General features: G+C 46.2%; 1 protein-coding gene across 1 annotated transcript in view; it reads left to right on the top strand.

Annotated features, from left to right (window-relative positions):
* The first annotated feature begins 1,162 nt into the window (after nucleotides 1-1,162).
* The window catches only part of LOC149370150 (neprilysin-3-like), a 105,581-nt gene continuing 84,868 nt past the window's right edge, over nucleotides 1,163-21,875 (top strand). Inside the window, exons 1-3 of the mRNA XM_089576993.1 lie at nucleotides 1,163-1,181; nucleotides 20,488-20,564; nucleotides 20,865-20,918. Of these exons, the coding sequence (XP_089433119.1) occupies nucleotides 1,163-1,181; nucleotides 20,488-20,564; nucleotides 20,865-20,918 (150 nt within the window). The remainder of the gene's footprint in view (nucleotides 1,182-20,487; nucleotides 20,565-20,864; nucleotides 20,919-21,875) is intronic.

Raw genomic sequence — 21,875 nt, 5'->3', positions numbered from 1 at the left:
CAAAAGAAAACAAACCAATCAAGAAGCATTGAAACCGTCTCAAAATAAATTCTATGCTTATTTTATAGGCTCTGAGTAATAAATTTGCAGTATTGTAGCCAAACGCATTCATTTAGAGGTTAAAAACGCAAAGAAGTTAGCATATGGTCCCTTAAAAATACAAGCAACCGAGATGGGACCGCCCAACAAAGCCGATTGGCTGTTGCCTGCCCTTCGTCCTCTAACAGTGTTCCTCCCACCGTTCTCCCGCCGATGTCAACGTCAAACTGACGTCACGGCAAAGCGAACGCGTTCCAAAGCGAACTCTTTCGTGGATTCGGCCCCTGGATCCGGCAGAAGCATTCCGTTCAGCGTGGGCAAGGCTTCACGACCATGCATAAAACGAAACGGAGTAAATCGCGTCGTTTCTTGGAGCGCCGTGTTGTACGCGAACGTGACGTAAGACAGTAGTTGGTCCCAGTTCCCGTGATCAGCGTCGACACGCATCGAAGTCATATCGACAATGGTCTTGTTAAAACCACTCAGTCAATCCATTTGTTTGAGCATGGTAGGGACTTATTTTTCGATGGTTGATGCCACTGAGTCGAAGTATTTCGTGTGCAAGGGCCGACATAAACGCGGTTCCCCTGTCAGTTAGTAGGACTATCGGGTTAGCGTGACGTATAGCACAATGCCGTGCATGAAGAAGTGTGCAATTTCGAAAGCCTTATCACGGGGAAGGGCTTTGGTCTCTGAGTAGCTGCTGAGACAGTCAACGGAACTCGTAATACACTGTTAACCATTCGAGGCACCGGAAATGGGCCGAGTAAGTGCATGCATGCCGAGCTGTTGAAACGGGATTAGGGGGATCCATAGGCTGAAGAGGCACGGCTGATTTAGTCGGCGGCGTCTTCCGCCGCTGATTCTTACGGGAGGTTCATAAGTAGCGTTGGACAAGTGGAGCAACCCTGGGCCAGTTGTACTGTGGGCGTATCCGTGCCAACGTGCGGGAAAACCTGAGGTGGCAGAGAAAAAGATCGTCGTGGCACGCACGCAGAACTTCGTCACGAAACGTTGTATAGGTATTGTACCCAGATGGACAATTTCAGCGGAGCCGTAGTTCTTGTAGAGGACACCGCCTCTCAAACGAAACGAAGTCCGCCCTTGAAGACTCGAGGCGGAGATGGAGCGGTTCCTGCCAGGTACTCGATGAGGCGCAGCAATTCTGAGTCATCCCTGTGTTGGCGAGAACGGGTAGACATGGTAATTACACCGAGGTAAGTAGACCAGGCAGACCTCTCTTTTATTCATTATAATCTCTCTCTCTCTCTCGAGGTGGGTAGAGTCGCCGTCGGGCACGTGCGTGTGTCAGGAAATAGGTGCCCGGTACAGACATTCAGTATCGCTCTGTTTTTGACCAAAATTTTTCGCGATATTAACAAGGCTTTCCACGTAGCGGTCCCGACTGGACAAGAGCAGCGGGTTCACGTCGGTTTCAATGGCTGTAGCCGTAGCCTCGTTGAGGTCCGATGTACTGGATTAGGGGCACTAGCTGGCACACTCGATCGCGAAGTTCACCGCTTTCTTCGTCAAATGTTCGGGCTGTGAGCTAGTTTTTCAGTAAGGTTTCGGTTAGCCCATTGCAAAGTTCGACAAGGCCTCAAGATGCATAAACTTCCCGAGCGAGTAGCAGCGACATGTTCGCCTCAGCCAGTGGTATGGCCAGAAATATTTTTCGGGGTGTGTTATATGCCGCAGAAAAAAAATAAAAAGAAAGAGAGCCTGCGCCCAAAGAGCATCTTAGTATTTTTTTGCGTTAATAAAGCCCGAGGGTTAGTTATTCCGTTCACTATAATATTTACATAAAATGTAAGAGTGCACATAGGATTTGTAAATAACATTTATTTTCTCCCAAAAAACACTGTTACGAAAAATAGCTGCTATTTACATTGTTTTCACATGATATACAACAACACAAAAGCTTCCGCTCCGCAACAAAGGCAGCAACTGCAGACGAATAGCATTTGTCAAAACTGCCACTGCATGTATGTGAACCTGCACCCGGCCGCAGAGGCGCTTTAAAAAAAATACCTTTTATTTTCGCGATAGCTCATGATTATTTGAGGAGAATGCAAAAGACGGAAAAGTAGGCTGACGTGAATAAGTATGTTTAATTGGGGGAAATGGGCCTACAATTAAAAGGAGTGCCATACGTCGTTCGATGGCGACGAAGAGTGACTGTTTTCTGCAATAACTTGCCCTTCCTATTATGGAGCCGTGACAAAGTACTTCAATCTTTCCGAGAATAAACCGACACTCTTCTTATTTTCGTATTTACGTTTTAATATAAGCCGCCGCGGTGGCTCAGTGGTTATGGTGCTCGGCTGCTGACCCGAAATACGTGGGTTCGATCCCGGCCGCGGCGGCTAGAATTCCTTTGGAGGAGAAATTCTAGAGGCCCGTGTACTGTGCGATGTCAGTGCACGTTAAAGAACCCCAGGTGGTCGAAATTTCCGGAGCCCTCCACTACGGCGTCTCTCATAGCCTTAGTCGCTTTGGGACGTCAAACCCCATAAACCAAACCAAACCAAACGTTTTAATATAACGATGCTGTGTCTGTATATCATTGGCGAAAAAAAAAAACCGAAAAGAGTGGGGAAGAGGGATGCAGCATTCAGAAAATTTCGGGGTTTGTTCAGATCCCTGCGAATCCTCATACCACACCTGGCGCAGTGGTGCAGCGGTTCAGCGATGGCCCTGCAATGGCAGGTTCTGCCATCGGCGGGGCATGTACGACCCAGGTTGGTGCTCGTGGCCAGCTTCTCACGACCAGTCATTAATGGCGGTTAGTTTGCTCACAATGCGGTGAGGATGACGTCACAGGGTCGCATGACTCAGGTTGCTACTCGGGGAACTTTTCGCTCACAACGCCGATATCGACGCCGAGGACGGTGCCGAATTTTCTGCACAGCGGGGGCCTTAACGCTATCGCGTTCAAATAAAATTTCTTCCGAAGTTCGAAACCCCAAGTGGGTTTCGAACTTCGCGCATCTCTGTTCGCGCATCTCTGTTCGCGCATCTCTGGGTGTTCGAAACCCCAAGTTGGTTTCGAACTTCGCGCATCTCTGTTCGCGCATCTGTGGGTGTTCGAAACCCCAAGTTGGTTTCGAACTTCGCGCATCTCTGTTTGCGCATCTCTGGGTGTTCGAAACCCCAAGTGGGTTTCGAACTTCGCGCATCTCTGTTCGCGCATCTGTGGGTGTTCGAACACCCAGAGATGCGCGAACAGATCAGTTTCGCTGGCCACTTCATTAGAGCACTACGCCACCACCCAGCCCAACACGGTGCACGCTGTTGTTGCTGTTATCCTCATACAATGGCACATGCCCACAAAGGGGGGCTAGGCCAAGAATTGGGGTACACAGAGAGTTTATCAGATGGGACGAAAAGAAAAGGAATGTTGGGGAAGAGAAGTAAACCCAAAGAAGAAACACCGAAATAAAACGGCAAATGCATAACGCACGCCAAACTGCCAGTCTCTCGCACTGGGTTTTTGTACTGTCGTCTTCATCAAATTCCATTGGGGCGGCGCGAAGAGATCAGCTTTGCAGACCACTGCATAGAGTAGTGCGCCATGGCCACAGCCGAACACCCCACGTGCATGCTTTCGTATTCACAGCACGTAAGTATACTAAAGAGCCTTCGGTAATTTTGTAATAGACATTGAGATAGCTTCATGTGCGTTAGATCAGCAATTGAAGGAGATAGTAAATTTTGCGGGAATTGAAAAGTTTGAACAGCAATGAATGATTAGAACGTGAGATGTAGAAGAAAAAAAATGGAAATCTTAAGCCAAGCAGCTCATTATTCCATCAAACGTGCTTGGACTCCTCCTATATGGAAACTCGCCAAAGTGATTCCTTTACCTAAAAATAATGGCGGCGGCTATTCTCTGGAAAATATTAGACTGATTTCATTGACATACAATGTGGTTAAATTAATTGAAAGGGTCTTGCTCCTACCTGTTTCGAAGTTTGTGGACCGTAAAAATATCCTCAGTCACTGTGAAATTGGTTTCCGTCGAAAATGTTCCATAGGGAATGCGCATGTTGACCTCCACAGTCGAATTCTACTTGCGCGGCGGCACAAAATGCATGCTGCTTTGGTTACATCAGATGTAGCCAAAGCTTATGAAAGTGTGGAACACACCACTTTATTGCCAAGACTGCAGACTCTGCAGTTTCCCCACTACTTAATTTCTTGGATATCTGCGTTCCTAGAAAATAGGCAGTTTTTTGTACACTCCATGGTGTCAACTCTGGAAGGTATAAACAAACTAGAAGTGCTCCTCAGGGGGCAATTCTTTCACCCATACTCGTAAATATTCTACTGAGCTCTACTCCCAGCCATCACCTAATTCGCACGTAGTACGTCTATACAGACGACATTGCATTTTTCTCGGCTGATCCTGACATTCAATCTCTTTACGTGCGTCTGCAATCGTACCTGAACTTGCTTGAGAGTTGGGTGTGGCCTACGACCCACCTTAAATGTTAACAAATGCGCTTTCGTTGTTTTTCGACTCCAAGATACTGTTTGTCTGTCTCTAACTTACCAGCGACAAATTATTCCCCAAGTTCAGTATTTAAAATATATTGGTGTCATTTATGACGACAACCTCACATGGCGCTCTCACATTGGCCATGTTGCAGCGAAAGGGGCTCGTGCTGTGGGCGTGTTGCGTAGATTAAGTAACCCCTGGCCTGGAATGCGGAGAGATGCACTTCTAATGATTTATGTTATGTACGTCCTACCAATGTTAGAATCGTCTTTTCTTGGGCTAGTTGGTTTTTCATGCTGTAGGTATTAGCAGCGCACACGAAACAAGGACGGACAGAAAAGGGAACGAAACACAGCGCTGACTTTCAACTCAGCTTTATTGGAAAAATAAGCGACTTTTAAACAAAGAATTTTTAACATGTGACAAAGAAGATGTCAAAACGTCCTACTTCATGTGCAATCCAAAATCACTGATACTCTAGATAAAACCTGATAAAGAACGTTATTGATAACACTGAGGAATCCTGAGAAGACATGTGAGGTCAATCAGATGAAACGGGTTAGATTTGTGCAACGCCCACCTTTTTTTCCTTAAGATACGTGCCGCTTAAAACCCTCTAAAGGGTGTCATGAACAACAAGGGTGAAGATACAACAATGGAAAACCCAGTCAAAAAAATTTTTGATACCAAAATGCAAAAGCAGGGTGAAGCTGTATATGGGCTCCCGTTGTCAAAAAACAAGTAAAAGAAAATAAAATAACAAAAGACAGGAATGAAACGGCATAAAAACACATTAACTAAAACAGCATAAAACCCATATTATCCCACCCGTTAAAGAGTGTCCAACTTTACGGGTGCGCGCCTGCGGCCTGCAAGAATCCAAGTTCTTTATCCAGCACTATGGACGCAGCGCTGACGCACATGTCCCTTTCTGTTCGGTGGCTTTTGCCTCGATAATCTCCCTCGTGGTCTGATCGCTGCTTCTACTTAAAACCGTGGTTTCCGGGAACCGTGGTATGCACTTATTGCATTCGCTGCAGTGCACAGAGAAATTTCCTTCTCGTACGTTTCTCTTGCGCAGATTGTCATAATTATTGTTGTGTTCTCGGAGTCGGTCGTTAAGGCATCGGCCCGTTTGTCCTATATAAACTTTCCCGCAGCTTAACGGAATCTGATACACAACACCTTTAGTACAAGGTACAAATGAAGTCCGGTGTTTTTTGGAGCACTGCACACGTGGTGTACCACACGTCTGAGTAAGCTTGCAAAGCTTTGACAGCTTTTCCGGGGCTGAAAACAGTATTCTAAACTTCACTTTTTTGCCTATCCGTTTCAAATTGTGGGAGATGCTGTGCAAATAGGGTACTACAACCAAGTTTTGTTTCTGTTCACTCTCAGCCGAGGCTTTCACACTTCCCTTGCTTTTACTTTTGTTCAGCCATGATCTGCTCTGGATAACCACTTTCTTTCAACCTCGCAGTCTGTTGATAAAAACTGCGCTCCATGGTATGTGGACAGGATTTTTGCAAGGCACTTGTAAAACACAGGTTAATAATGGAACGTTTTACTAGTTTGGAATGTGCCGAGTTGAACGGGAGGACACTTTTTTTGCCTCGTGGATCGTATGTCCAGCAGATATGATCTCTCGTACATGTGATACTTAAATCTTGGAACCGGATTGTGTCGTTAGTCGGCAGCTCATGCGTTAACTCGAGTGCTTCGGACAATCTCTGAAAGACTAACAATGCTTGCGTTACATCTGCCTGAAAAGAATCATTGCTATTATCAAAAAGAATTAAATAATCATCTACATATCTGAACACTTTTACGGCGTTGAACTCTGCCAGGTGACACATCAACATGTTGTCAAGATGGCCTAAAAAAATGTCACTAAGGATGTCACTCAGGATTCCTCAGTGTTATCAATAACGTTCTTTATCAGGTTTTATCTAGAGTATCAGTGATTTTGGATGGCACATGTAGTAGGACGTTTTGACATCTTTTGATTCACATGTTAAAAATTCTTTGTATAAAAGTCGCTTATTTTTCCAATAAAGCTCAGTTGAAAGTCAGCGCTATGTTTCGTTCTCTTTTCTGTCCGTCCTTGTTTCGTGTGCGCTGCTAATACCTACACCAATGTTAGAATTTGGATCTGTGCTGTTTTCTGGTTCTGTGCTTACAAAATTCGCCCGCTCTTTTGTTTAGAGCGGGAAGCTCTACGGTTGTGCCTTGGCCTCCCTAAATTTGTAGCTAACACGTGCTTTACCTTGAAGCTCGAATTCCAGCTTTATTATCTAGATTTAAATTTCTCACTGTTCAGACGTACCTCACGATATATGACTCAAGTTTCCACCGTTCCTTGTGTCTTTTTTGTTGCCAGCCGACCTCCTTTTTTGGAGTCCACTGGCCTTGATTTCATACCCTGCAGGTAGTACTGCAGTACAAAATTTACTTGAACCTTTAAATGTACTCCTGTGTAACATACTTCCTACACAGAACAATGGGTAAAAAATTGTCTATGATGACATTTTCCCGAAGAATGCAAAGCATTTACCATCAAGCATTGTAAATGGATTATTAGAAGACCATTTACAAAGCCTACCTGTTACCATCACAATTGCTACTGACGCCTCGCAATGCGATGAAAAGGCGGGGGTGGGAATATATTGCCCGCTTCTAGATTGATCTTTTTCTGTGCGTCTTCCAGATTTCACCCCGATTTTCCAAGCGGAGTTTCTGTCGATGGTGCTTGCTCTTCGCAAACTAGACCCATCTTTCTCTGCAGTGGCTGTCATTACTCCTTTTCTTCGTGCTCGTCCCTTGCTTTTTCTATGAATTCTCCGATCCTCAACACCTTCTTATCATTATTCCCTCCGCATTTGAGCCTTTTACATATGATATAGGTACCATGTCATAGCAGTGTGACAGTCAATGAAGTGGCTGACAGCCTGGCAAAGGCGTCCCTCAATGGCCCCGTGCTACCTATCCTCCCGGCTACAGCGTACATCACAGCAGCGAGTTTTCGGAGAAGTATTTTGTTAAGCATGACATCTGGATCAATTCTGAGATCTGATGATTTTTTGCATCTTAAGTATTCGTGGAGCAGGAAATCATGTCATTCACGACAGCTTAAGGTCTCTCTAACTAGGCTGTGCTGCCGGATCCCACGCTTAAATTTTTATTTGCACAGGTCTGTTTGGTCGCTTTCTCCCGTCTACGCATTCTGTGGTGAACAAGAATCAATGGACCATTTCTGGTTGGTTTGTCGCCGCTTTACCATGATGAGACGACGGTTTTTAGAGCAACGACTGCAACAGCTTGGCCTTAGTTTGAGTAACCCGATCATATTGTCGTTTGGCGCCACCATTCTTGAATACAACCACAGGTCTGTTTTTACCGCCATTCAAAATTTTTTACTGGAATCTAATCTGTTACCTTGCTAACATTTTTTTCTATCAATCATTATCTTGTTTTCCCTGTTACTATTATTACCTTTTTTCTTAAAATCCCTCTGCTACAAATCTCAGTGTCCATCTCCATTTGTTATGCATTTCCCGTTTCTTTTTGTTCATTCTGCTTTCTGTTGACTTTTGTCTTCCCCAGCATTCTTTTATTAAATTAATTAATTGACTGATAGATTAATTTATTCCGCCCCCCCTCCCACGAAAAAAATTCATCACAAAACTTTTATGCACCCCTCTTCTTGGCCGATCCCCCTGTGTGGGTATGCGCCATTCTACGAGGTGAACAACAACAACAGCTGCCATTGTGCGTGGTTAACAACAACAACAGCTATCTCGACTGTAGAGGAAAGCCATACACGATAGCGAACTCATGCCTTTTTCTGTGTCGAACTGTAGAAGCCACAAGGGAAGGAAAATCTGCAGAAGACGAACCTAGGCGAAGTAATTGAAGCGGAATAGCTGTAGTCGGATACAAGTCGAGAATGAAGCGGCAGATGCCTCTGAAATGTGGCCTTCCGGCCAATAACGCTGTTGTGCACTGCATCTGCCACCCCCTGCGATTTCACTCTAGCAGGTCCAAGAGATCGGTCACGAGGAGAATCGCTTGACGACACTCACCGGAAGGGCTCCTTAAACGCGGATAGAATCCGCGTTTATAAAACGAAGGCGCGGCAACTGGACGACAAAAAGTTACCAATAGTACGAATTTAGCACATAACCGGTGCAAAAAGGGGAAAGTCAGACTAGATTTTATTCACAAAAAGGGACAAAACAGCCGTGCGATGGCAAAATCAAACAGGTGAGATTGCCATTGCTGATACTCTAGAAGAAGGAAAAAAAAAGGTCATTGCTGGCCTCTGCTCGTATTGAGGATGATGATACTGTTGTCCTCAGTCTTGATCAACGTCTTGATGGCACATGAAAGGATGCTGTCTTCTTATTTTACCTCCTTCGCGCACCTCGAAGCGCGTAGCCTAAGATGGACTTGTGGAACTTAAAAGACAGGCACTGAATACGAGAAAAAGAGAGAGAAATGTGGAAGAATTGCCAGAGCGACTTCACACATTGTTTAAAAATTATTTTAGTTCATAGCATAACGCACTGTTACCGCTGTAGGCAAAAATATTGGTAAGCTGTAGTTGACGAAGACAAAGAAAGGAAGATGGCATCCGAGCAGGTTGCGTCCGATTATGTTTCGACGAAGGAGTCCCCTCTCAGCGCCGATAAGGTAAGAAGCATTTGGAATGCTCGAAAGAAAAAAAGAACAGGGTGTCGCTAGAACGTGTTCCTAAGATGACGCTCCTCCTGCTTCACCTGAGTGCGTAATTTCTTTTCGCCGCGGGACCGCTCACCAAGATTTCCATACCCTGCGTGCCTTTCCGCACACAATTACAACTTTTCAGTTCTACTTGTTGAGCTCAAACTTTTGCAGCCTGCCGCTGTCAAACTGTTCCGGGGGGAAATACCTTGTGTTGTTTTATGGTATATGGTTTATGGGGGTTTAACGTCCCAAAGCGACTCAGGCTATGAGGGACGCCGTAGTGTAGGGCTCCTGAAATTTCGACCACCTGGGGTTCTTCAACGTGCACTGACATCGCACAGTCCACGGGCCTCTAGAATTTCGCCTCCATCGAAATTCGACCGCCGTGGCTGGGATCGAACCCGCGTATTTCCGGTCAGCAGCCGAGCGCCGTAACCACTGAGCCACCGCGGCGACCTAAACAAGTTAGCCTTTGTAGACTGCTGAATCATCTCCACCTTCACAAAAAAGGTTAGCATTCAACACGTGTCCGCACCCCCACTGCACAAGGCAGGAATGCGAATCTTCGAAGAGGCCCAGGAGGAAGTCCTCAGTGCTAGAGGCTCGACGTGGGTGGTAGGCGAGATGAAGTAATGAAGGAGCGTTTAATAAAAACGCTGCGTAGAAAAGCTTGGACGCGGCTGACGGCGTCTGAGGCCGAAGACCAACGCCCAACTACGCGGACACCCCACTACCATGGAAGCCGTACGCAAGCAGAAAAAAATTACGGACGGCACTTGAGACCACTTGGTCTGAATCCATGCACTAAGAGTGTTTGGCTGCGGTGACGACGTGCTACTCTAGTGCAGTGGCCAGTGAAGATGATCTTTTCTCGCCGGCCAGGGTCTACAGAGGGACTCGTTTATAAAATAACATTTTCAGTTGATACTTCGTGCTCGTAGCGTTAATAGATTTTCTTTAATCACTACGAAGCAGTGTGAACAGGTTCTTTCGTCCTGAAAGTTGAATCCGGTTTATTACAGGTCCGCCATTAACGCTATATGACCAGCCTTTATCTATTATATAACTTTTTCCTTATTTTTCTTGTTTGAATACCTTAAAATCTAGCGCCAACCCGCATATATAATTTCGTTTGTGAACATGTTAAACAGTCCTGCAGCTACGGTCCCATCTTAGCTCTGCTATTGTGTGTGTGATGGCAGACTGCAATGGCTTTTCTAGCTACCATCAGCAGCATATAAAACACAAACAAGTCACTTGAAACACTAGCAGCAGTATGAAAAGATCCTATCCAGCAAAGCAGTCAGCAATACCAGCGAAAGTTATCGAATGAGGAGGCACGAAGCCTTCACAGAAGTGTTAATCAACGTGGCTTGTATTTGCTTTCAAGAAGCAAGTACGTTTCTGTTTTTTGTTGGCATTACAGTCCACTTGTTCGCGTTCCATCTGATACTTATAGTTCACTGCTGCCGTCACGTACTCATCCACATGTTCCGAAGCTGTCACCAGTCACCTTTTGTCGTTGCTTTTTGAAGGAAGAAAAAAAAATTGGCAGTGGTATAGCTCTGTTTAAACCGGGTAAATTGCGTAAGCAATGGTGTGCGTGCTATTCTGGTGATCCTTCGGCGCGTTAACTTCGCCTGGTAGCATTGCGGCGTTCCTGAGCATCAGGTGTTCAGATTCATTGTGACCGATGACGTGGAACCACTCTGCGAGGTAGAACGTTGCCGCCGAGCTGCATCCTAAGCACGACGCTTTGCAAGACGTTGTCCACGCTGTTCTGGCGTCTCTTGTGGACGTTGTCGCTTTCTCGCTTCTTCCTGTCGTTGTCACTTCTCCTTAGAGGACTGCATAGCAAAGCATTCACGCCAAGGCAAGCGCGCATTTATAGACGCTTTACAGCGCGGGAGCATGGGCGCCACCATATTTGGTCACGTGACCATTGCGCCACGCTGCCAGGAAGTCCACAGAACGCCATCGGCTGTTCGGCTGTACGCCCTCGTCGGCAAATTGGTTTTTGAGGAAAGGAAATGTGTCTGTCTCGCATATCTAGGTGGACACCTGTACCTCGCCGTAACGGGAAGGGGGGAAGATGGGAGTGAACGAAGACACCGTGTTCACTATAGACGCGCCTTTGTTCCTTCCAAACTATCGAGCTGGCATGGCGGAGTGGTTAGCGTGCTCTTTTCTCACTCCGGAGACCCTCGTTCGATTACCCAGCTCGACCAATTTTCTACTCGATATTTTTATGCGAAGCATACTATTTTAGCTACCACTTCAGCCCTTCACCGTGGTTATGCGCCTCCAAATCACGTGATACATGACGTCACACCACGTGACACGATGACGTCACGACAGTAGAGAAACGGGGGCCCACCTCGCGCCGTCGCTGTGGTTGTGCACCTTCAAATCACGTGATACATGACGCCACACCCCGTCACACGATGACGTCACGACAGTGGAGAAACGGGGGCCCACCTCGCGCCGTCGCTGTGGTTGTGCGCCTCCAAATCACGTGATACATGACGTCACACCACGTGACACGATGACGTCACGACAGTGGAGAAACAGGGGCCCACCTCGCGCCGTCGCTGTGGTTGTGCGCCTCCAAATTACGCGACACGATGATGCTTCGCATTCTCCAGGCTTAACCAAGTTAAGCCTCAGCCATTTTTTTATTTATGTGGTCTGACTAGAAATGAAGCTAACTGCTTAACCGATATCATTCGAATGCCATCGATGCACTGCGCGCCAATGCTGTTAACGCCGGCTTCGAAACCCAGAAGTGGCGGACCTCCTAGTGGCGCCATCTGTAGTAGACAGAGAAAACTGCTCGGCGCCGCTGCCGCGCGGATGGATGGATGGATGGATAGGAGCGCCCCCTTTGAAACGGGGTGGTTGCAATTGCCACCATGCTCAGCTTCTCTTTTTTTTAAATTTTTTTGTTTACTGTGTTAGCAATTCTCATTAAGAATCGCCATCATCTTTACCTACGGTTTCCTACAATTCTAACCTTATGCCACATCTCTGCTTTTCAGCCACCAATCCTCCAATCGCTTTTTGCTAACTTCCACGGCAGAGTTATTTACATGACCATTGCTATCTTTATACCCTAGGGCCTCAGGAAGAGTGACTGCGCCTGCATCGACATCCGGATGGATACCATCACATTTGATTATGAGGTGTTCAATTGTTTCCACAGATCTACCACACACCTCACATGTGTCATCTTCTTTGTTAAATTTCTTTTTGTAGCTGCGCGTTCTAAGACACCCTGACCTAGCTTCAAAAAGTAGGGCACTGCCTCTTGAGTTATCATAGAAAAATTCTTTCCTGATCTGCCTTTTCCAGTATCGATATAGTTCTACACTATGTTTCTTTTCCATTGAATTCATCCAATTTTTAACTTCCGCGTTTTTAACCTGTCGTTTAAAGCTCTTTCTTTCTGCGTCCTCATGAGCTGCATACTTACTGGTTAGTTTTCTAGTTCTTTTCCGCCACTGTGAGTCAACGCTCTTTCTGTATAAATATTTAAATACCTTAGCTGCCACCTGTTATCGTCCAATTTCCTCAGGCGTTCTTCATATAGTATTTTACTCTTAGCTTCCCGTGCTTCGAAAGATGCCCAGCCCATATCCCCTTGTACTTCCTCGTTTGTGGTTTTGCCGTGGGCACCTAGTGCTAGTCTTCCAACAGCTCTCTGATTTACGTCTAATCTCGACTGAAATTCTGCCCTTAAGCACAGAACCGCATTACCGAAAGTAAGTCCCGGCACCATTATTCCTTTCCAAATACCTCTTAGTACTTCATATTTGTACCCCCATAATGCCCTATGTTTCATTATCCCGGCGTCTTTTCGTCCTTTTGCCCTAAGAGCCTGTTCGTGCTTTTCCGTGTATATGTGCCCTTCGTTTAGCCATATCCCCAAGCATTTGTATTCGGCCACTTTGGGTATTTCGTGGCCTTGTATTGTAAGCACCTGGTCAGTTGTATCGTTAAAAATCATCACACCTGATTTAGTTGCGCTAAAAGTGAATCCTAGAGCGTCTCCTTCGTCTCCACAAGCAATTAACCAAAGTTTGTAAATCTTCCTGGCTATCTGCTAACAGTACAATATCGTCCGCATACATTAAACCCGGGAGTCGCTGCTCAACTACATTTCCGCCTAATCTGTACGTCAGATTATAACCTAGATTGCTTTCTTCTAGCCTTCTTTCCATATTTATCACGTAAAGCATGAACAGCAGCGGTGATAGAGGACAACCTTGTCTTAATCCTTTGTGCACCCCATAGTTGTGGTACTTTTTTTCCTTCCCATGTAATTTCAGCTTCATTATCTCGGTAGATTTCCTGCAGAAAATCAATTACCTCATGACCGATACCTAAATCTTTCAATATGCTCCACAGGAGTTCTCTGTTCACGTTATCGTATGCACCGCTTATGTCCAGAAAGGCTAAAAACAGAGGTCTGTTTTCCGCCTTAGCTATTTCTATGCATTGGGTAAGCACGAACAGGCTATCATCTAAACGCCTACCCCTTCTGAGCCGATTCTGAAGTTCTCCGAGTATCCGATTACCTTCCTGCATTTTTAATTTCACCGCCTGCCTTGCCAGCCTGTACAGGCGGCCAAGTCTTTAGCTGGCGTGCGCGACGGCCGCTTTTTCGGCGCTCGTGCGCTTTGTGACGAAGCAGACTTGGGGAAAGCTCAATAATAAGCAGAGGTTTAGTGAGCATTTGCTTAAATTTGAGGTTTTAGCAAGTTTGCGCCGTCATAGGCTGCAGGAGCATGGAAAACGCCGCTGTCGCTCACGCCAGCAAAAGATTTGACCGGCTGTACATAACAGACGTTATCGTAATCGGACGGTAGGATTTGATGTTCATCTTATCTCCTTTCCCTTTATAAATCAAATTCAGTGCACATTAAAGAACCCCAGGAGGTCGAAATTTCCGGAGCCCTCCACTACGGCGTCTCTCATAGCCTTAGTCGCTTTGGGACGTTAAACCCCATAAACCAAACCAAACCGTTTTACTCTGCCTCCAGCTATACGGAATTTGCTGATTCGTTATGACTGTCTCCAATGCTTTTATCAGCGCTTCCTTGCTTCTTGGGCCAAGTTCATTAATCAGCTTAATTGGAATTTCGTCTATCCCTGCGGATGTGGTTTTAGGAATATTCGCTTCCGCCGTTTCCCAGTTAAGACTAGTCAGTTCTAAGCTGTTCTCTATTGTGCTGTCCTGTGTTGCCGCCTCACTTGGGGAGATTACCCCATTGTCGTTGCTAAAAGACGCAGGTATAAATGATGTGATGTAGTTCACAGCATCGTCTCCCTCTAAACATTTTCCCTCAGCATCTATAATCTGTTCCTGGTTCTTTTATTTGTTTTTCCCAACCAGCTTATATGGTTCCAGAATTTTCTTGGCCCCCCTTTATTTGCCTCGTGAACGACAGCCAGCCATTTATCAGAGGACTGCTTCATTTTAGCCTGGACTAGGACCTGAACTTGCTGTTTCTTTTGTCGATAAGATTCCCATTTTTCGCCTATTTCCTCTTCAGATAACTGCGCCTTCTTTGCTTCTCTGTGTTCCCTTGAAGCCAACCGTCGTTGTTCGATGGCCTCCTTAATTTCCATATTCCACCAGCTTCGTGGCTTCCTCTTTCCTCTCCAGCGGTTTACTCCTTTCACTTGTTTCATTTTTGTAGCGATGAGCAGTTCCAACTGATTATAATCCCACTTTTCCATGGGGCGTTTCTCGATTACTTCTTCTATTTCGGCTGATATTAGCGCTATTTGTTCATCGTTTAATTTTGCGTTGTCTTTTTGACTTCGCTGCATTTCTCTTTTGACTAGGGCTCCCAACTGTAGACTAATACGTTTATGATCACTTCCTAGGCTGTACTTCCCCTCTTCGTCTATTTCCATTATTGCGAGCTTGCTATAGATGCCCTGCGACATTAGACGGTAGTCAATGGTTGTTTGCCTGTTACGGGATTCCCACGTGATTTGTCCCTCACATTTAGTTTCTCTGTTGACAATAACTAGGTTGTGCCGCTCACAAGTCTAGCATTCACTTCCCGTTACAATCTGTGTATCCATCCAGATCCTCGATGTGGCCGTTCATGTATCCAAGCAAAATAATATCGACACCGCCTCCAATCTGCTTTATATCGTCATTGAGGCACTTAACTAGATCCTTGTTTTCTTGCCTGCATTTGTCCCCGGTCCCTAAATAAACTACCCCTAGCCATGTCCTTTTGCCAGCAATTGTACCTGATACCCAGACATGTTCTTTGCAAGTTGATTTTATTCTTTGCCAATTTGTTCCTTGATGTATCAGCATACCTACTCCTCCTTCCTTCTTCTCCGTTGTTGTTCTGTTGCACCCTTCCCAGATATAGCCATCGATTAAAGGTGGTTCTTTTAGATCCCTCAGATGTGTCTCGCATAGAGCGTACACACCTACTGCTTCGTCCTTTAACTGCTGTTCTATTTCTAGCCATTTCGCTCTCTTTCTACCCCCTTGTATGTTTATGTAACTGATCCTGGCGTTAAATTTCTTTTTCGTAGTTTTCCTTCTGGGCCTCCTAGTTGCCATTTTGTTGGGCTCAGCCGCCATTGTTACATTTACTACATCGCTTCTACCTACCCCTACGCCCTGAGCCACCGTGGACCCCTAAAAAAGCTACCGCTCGGCCTCCCAGGCGCCAGCCTATCTCTTCTCCTACCCTTCCACTGGAATGGATGCCATCTCGTCCAAAGTCTCTGCCCGAACCTGCTCTGTGCACTTCCTTGTTTATGTCTACCACTTCAAAACCTTTCTCGAGGCCTAACTGCCCTATCTCTAAATTAATGGCCAGATGGCAGCGCCCACGGCGCTGCCATCTGGCAGAGCGCGCCTGAAGCAACGCTGTTCAAGGTCAACCGTGGCCACCGCTAGGGCCCTACGCGACGGCTCGAAAGCTGGCGCAGTATTGCTTACGCAATAAAAAATGGTAGGCATTCAACGTAGCTCCACCTAGTACACGTGCGCCGCCGCGGTGGGTCAGTGGCTATGGTGCTCGGCTGCTAACCCAAAAGACGCGGGTTCGATCCCGGCCGCGGCGGCTGGAATTTCTTTGGAGGAGAAATTCTAGAGGCCCGTGTACTGTGCGATGTCAGTGCACGTTAAAGAACCCCAGGTGGTCGAAATTTCCGGAGCCCTCCACTACGGCGTCTCTCATAGCCTTAGTCGCTTTGGGACGTTAAACCCCATAAACCAACCAACCTAGTACACGTGCGAAACCGAGTGTTCATTCTTCAATATAAGGGGAGGAGAGGGGGCACTTAAGCGCCGCCGTAAGGGTATGACGGGTTAACTTAAGTGGTTTAATGGCCATATGTGCACAATTTGTCACTCTCAACTTAACATACGTAAATGGCAGCCAGTCCCCATGCCACTACCGATGCAGTGGCGTAGCAGTTGACAGATACGCCACTGCACTGGCAGGTGGCTGTTTCTATCACAGCAACCAGTACAGATCGTGGAAACCATGTTGCTCTTCCCGACCAACCTCGCTTGCAGATGGCGCGACGCTGCTCCGCACTTACGCGAGCTTACCCGAGCAACTAGGGTAAGCTCAGATGGTAACTCGGGTTGCTAGGCAACAGCTTAAGATTGTACGTATGTACGTGGGTACGTACGGTGAACGAACGTACTTGTACGGTGACAAAATTCTTGGTCGTTGTTGGTGACCGTATGAATGATTTCGCGCTAAAACACGGACAAGGAAGACGCACCTGCACACAGGTCAAACTCGCCTAGCTTCAAAATTCTGTTTCGTTGTGTTAGCGCCACATCACCCACCGTTTGTGACCATCAGTATATTTTTAAGGTAATAAAATAAAACGAAATTAATGAATATGTTACGACGGTAGGAATCGGTGCATGATTTTCTATGAACCGCCGGTGCCATGAAATTTACAATATAGCGCTGACCATAGCGCTTTTGCAGAACTTCTCGAAACTATTTAAAGCCGTGCACACTCAGCGCTCTCTTAAAGGAGGGAGGAAGACGACATCCGGTTTTATAGAGCTGCGGCTCGGCTGTACTTCTTTGCACTGCGCTTGAAAGCAAGGTAGTGGACATGTGAAGCAGAAAAGGACGTAGTTTGCAGTGCTTTTTACTCCTGATTAGAGTGGGTTATCTAAAGGCGAACGAATTTTTAGCCCCACTGGTCTCCAGACTGCATTTTTAAATGATAAATACATTTTTGCGTGCGCCCGAATTGATGTGATAGTTTTCTTTTCATGTGCTATGTATTTGTACCAGGTCCAACCACGGAGGTCATCTTCGAGCACCGTGGAGAGCCTGGAGGTGATTTCTTGTGAAAAGCTTCCTCTCATGATTTAACACTGCTGCCGCTCATCCTGCTTGCGCTGTAAACGCTTGTATATCCATCGATTCTGAGAGCAGGCTGCGAGGAAGTATTTCTGAAAAAAAAAATACAGAGAATGTTTACAACATTCGAATACAGTGCGTGAGCACACCTTTTGAATGTTTTGTGTTTCTAATTCAAAATAAGCCTCGAATTAACAGGCATTTTGACGTAATTTAGGCGCAGATAGGATAGTTGATTTATTTCTACGTCTATATTTCACGCTTTTAAACAGCGTCTTACCGTCGCCTCCCGGAGGGACCCGGCGAGGAGAGGGCTGTCTCATGGTTACGAGATAACGGATAGGTGAAACGTAGCTTATTAGTGCCACGTAGAAAACGACGAAGAGCGCTATTGTGATACATTACAGCGGCTAGAAAGACAGGGACGAAGGTAGACGAGACAGGACGAACGCCGGACTTCAAGTTGAAGTCCGGCGTTCGTCCTGTCTCGTCTACCTTCGTCCCTGTCTTTCTAGCCGCTGGAATGTATCACAATAGTACTACCAACCAACTAGCCCAACTTTCTACGCTTAATGACGAAGAGCGGGCAGGGTCGCGGGACGGAGCGCTCGCTTTAGGCCTAACGCGAACAGACAACGCGCGAGTCTGCTCGGGGTTGGTACCCATCTGATTAGTGCTGACGCACTAAAAAGTACAGGCTATTACTTTTTATTACGGGGTCCGCAAGCACTAATCCGATGAGTACCAACCCCGAGCAGACTCGTGCATTGTCTGCTCCCAGCTGGCTTAGCGCGAGCGCTCTGTCCCATGGCACTGCCCGGTCTTAGTCTTCTTCTACGTAGCACAAATCCGTGCTTACGCACTGATTCGAATATGGTAAACATTCTCAGCAGTTTTTACATCTAAGCTTGGGTTTCATCATCACCATCAGCCTGACTTCGCCCACTGCAGGTGCAAGTCCCTCTTTCATGTTTCTCCGATTAAAGCTGTCCTTTGCAAGTTACGGCCACCATATCCCCGGAAACCTCTGTCTCGTCCGCCCACCTAACTATCTGCAGCCCTCTACAAGGCTTGCCTTCCTTGGAATCGACCACGTTACCCTAAAGGACAAGAAGTTGTCTTCCCTTCGCATTACGTGCCCTGCGCAAGTCCATTTATTGCTCTTGATTTCGACTAGGATGTAATTAACTAGCTTTTGCTCCCTCAGCCACTCCGCCCGCTTCCGGTCTCTTAACGTTACACCTATCATTTTGCTTTCGATAGCTGGCTGCGTTGTCCTTAACTTAAGCTGAACCCTCTTTGTTAGCCTCCACGTTTCTGCCCCATAGGTGAGTACCGGTGAGATACAGCTGTTGTACTCTATTCTCTTGAGGGATGTTGGTAAAGTGCCATTCATGATCTGAGAGAACCTGCCATATGCGCTCCACCCGATTCTTACTCTTCTAGTTATTTCCCCTTGCATGATCCGGATCAGCGGTCGGTGCCTGCCCTAAGTATACGCATTCCCTTAGCACTTTCAGCACCTTACTACCAATTGCGAACTGCTGTTGCCTTGCGGGTCTTTTGAAGAATACTTTGGTTTTCTGCATTCTAATTTTTAGACCCACTGTTCTGCTCTCCCTGTCTAATACATTGATCATGCTTTGCAGTTCATCTGCTGAGTTACTTAGAAAGGCTATGTCATACGCGAATCACAGTTACTTAGGTATTCTACACTAACTCTTATCCCCAACTATTCCCAGTCCAGGCCTCGAAACACCTCCTGTAAAGAGGCGGTAAATAGCATTGGCGTGATCGTGGCTCCCTGGCTGACACCCAATCTTAGAATTTTATTGCTAACTCTATGGAGGACTATGGTAGCGGAGTAGTCGTTAAATATCCTCCAATATTTTGATATGAAGACTCTTCTACGCCCTAATTCCGCAATGCCTGCTGACTGCAGAGGTGTCCACTGGGTCAAATGATTTGTCGTAATCATTGAAATCTATGTATAGGGGTGGTTATATTCTGCGCGTTTCTCTATCAACTAATTGGTAGTGTGAATATGGTCTATATTCGAGTATCTTTTGCGAAAGCTTTCCTGATGATTTGGCTGATGGAAGTCAAAAGCTATCCTGGCTTTATTAGCGATTACCTTAGTAAATACCGTTGTATGCAACGGACGGTAGGCTGATCGGTCTGTAATTTTTCAAGTCCTTGATGCCTCCTTTCTTATGAATTAAGATAATGTTAGCGCTCTTCCAAGCTTCTGGTACGCTCGAAGTCATGAAGTAATTGCGTAGATAGGATGGCTAGTTTTTCTAGCACACTCTCTCCTCCTTCCTTAAGCAGGTCTGCTGTTACCTGATACTCACCAGCTGCTTTAACTCTCTGCATTGCTCCTAAGGTTGAGTTTACTTAGCGTTAACTACTCGGACACATTGCATGCACGCAGTGTTTCTTCCAGCAAAATCAAAATGAGAACGCGAGTAGGTGAGCATTCGGTGGTTAGCACTGAATGAATATAGCCAATACTTTCCTTTTCACAAAACTGGGAGCTCGTTAAAGGCAAATGTCTGCTAAAAATTTGCTCGCCATGGCCTCTTATGTGACTGAAAATACTTACCTGCAAACGCGACGAGAACGGTGAGAGAGCTGTATCCTTTTAACGCCTCCGCTTGTTTCTGTGGTGCTGCTGCTTTTACAGAGGCAGGTCACCTGGTTCAGTTGTAGGTAATGTCTCAAAGTGCTTGCATTTTGTTTATCTTTTCGTGCTGATAGCATTCCTTCGGTGTAAGGTGTAATTAAAATATTGTATGCTATATGGGTGACTATGGCTTATGGGATTTCCTTGTGCAAACGCAGCTGAAAGCTTTGGTTCCCTGCAGGCCCCAGACGTTCCGGACGACGAGCAACCTGTGGAACGAAAGGGAAGTGGAGAGGTAATTCATTTAACTCTCTCTCTCTCTCTCTCTTTCTAGCTTAAACAGACTTTTCGCATTTTGAATACCGCAAAATCTTCGGCAATACCATTGCGGAAACGATATTCAAACGATTCTCAAGTGGGCATTCGGCATAAAACGCAATTACTGCGGAGGCATAGGGGCTTTATAGTGTTTATTGCAGCAGGTGATGTAAGGGCGAACACAGTTCCGGTCTCACTGGCTTCCAGACTGCGTTTTACAGTGGTAAATACTTTTCTCATGGCTCCCCGAAGTGATGTATTAATTATCTTTTTCCAGGTGCACGACGTAAAGTCGCGTAGGGCATCTTCGAGCACCGTCGAGAGCCTGGAGGTGAGGCCTGGGGAAAAGGCTCTCGCGCATTAACAATGGTGCCGCACAGCCTGCTTGCACGGAAAACGCTTGTAGATCCATAGGTTCTCAGAGCAGCCTGAGAGGAAATTATTTCGAGAATGTTTACAAGATTCGAATGCAGTGCGAAAGCACACCTTTTTAATGTTTTGTTGTTCTCGTTGAAACTATGCTTCAAATTTGCATGCATTTTGACTTAACTCGGGCACGCAGAAGGTTTCTGATTTAATTCTCCGTCTATATTTCAGTATTTTAAGCAACGTCTATAGCCGTAGCCTTCTCGGAGTAACCCGGTGACATGTGGAACGCAGCTGACTAGTGCCACGTAGAAAATGGTGAAGACCGGCAGGGTCCCGGTACGAAGCGCTCGCTCTAGGCCATATGCCAAGAGACAACGCACGATTCTTCTCAGCGTTGGTACCCATCGGATTATTGCTTACGCTCTAAAAAGTTCAGGCTATTACTTGTTAACACGGGTTACTGATAGTGCGTAAGCACGAACACTGATCCGATGGGTACCAACCCCGAGCAAACCCAACCGTTGTCTGTTCCCTTGTCTGTTCGGAGCTATCCTTGCGCGAGCGCTCCGCTCCGCGGGACTGCCCGCTCATCGATTTCGACGTAGCACAAATCCATGCTTTCGCAGTGCTAAGAATGTAGTCAACGTCCTCTCCAATTTTTACTCCTAAGCTTGGCTTTCCTGAGCATTTACCAGTCATGCACATGACAGGCACGCATTGTTTATTCCAGCAAAATAAGACCGTTAGCAAGCTCGTATTGTATGGTATATGCACTGAATCAATATGCCAATACTTTTCTTTTCACAAAATAAGAAGCTCATTGAAGCATATAGCCAAACGTATGCGGACTTAGCCAGCGAGAGGCAAATTACTGCTAAAAATATGCCGCCCATGGGCTTCTATATGACCGAAAATACCT

This window comes from Amblyomma mixtum, chromosome 1, assembly GCF_055824585.1.
Source record: "Amblyomma mixtum isolate Tamu chromosome 1, ASM5582458v1, whole genome shotgun sequence".
NCBI lineage: Eukaryota > Metazoa > Arthropoda > Arachnida > Ixodida > Ixodidae > Amblyomma > Amblyomma mixtum.
This window is presented reverse-complemented; position numbering and strand designations above follow the sequence as displayed.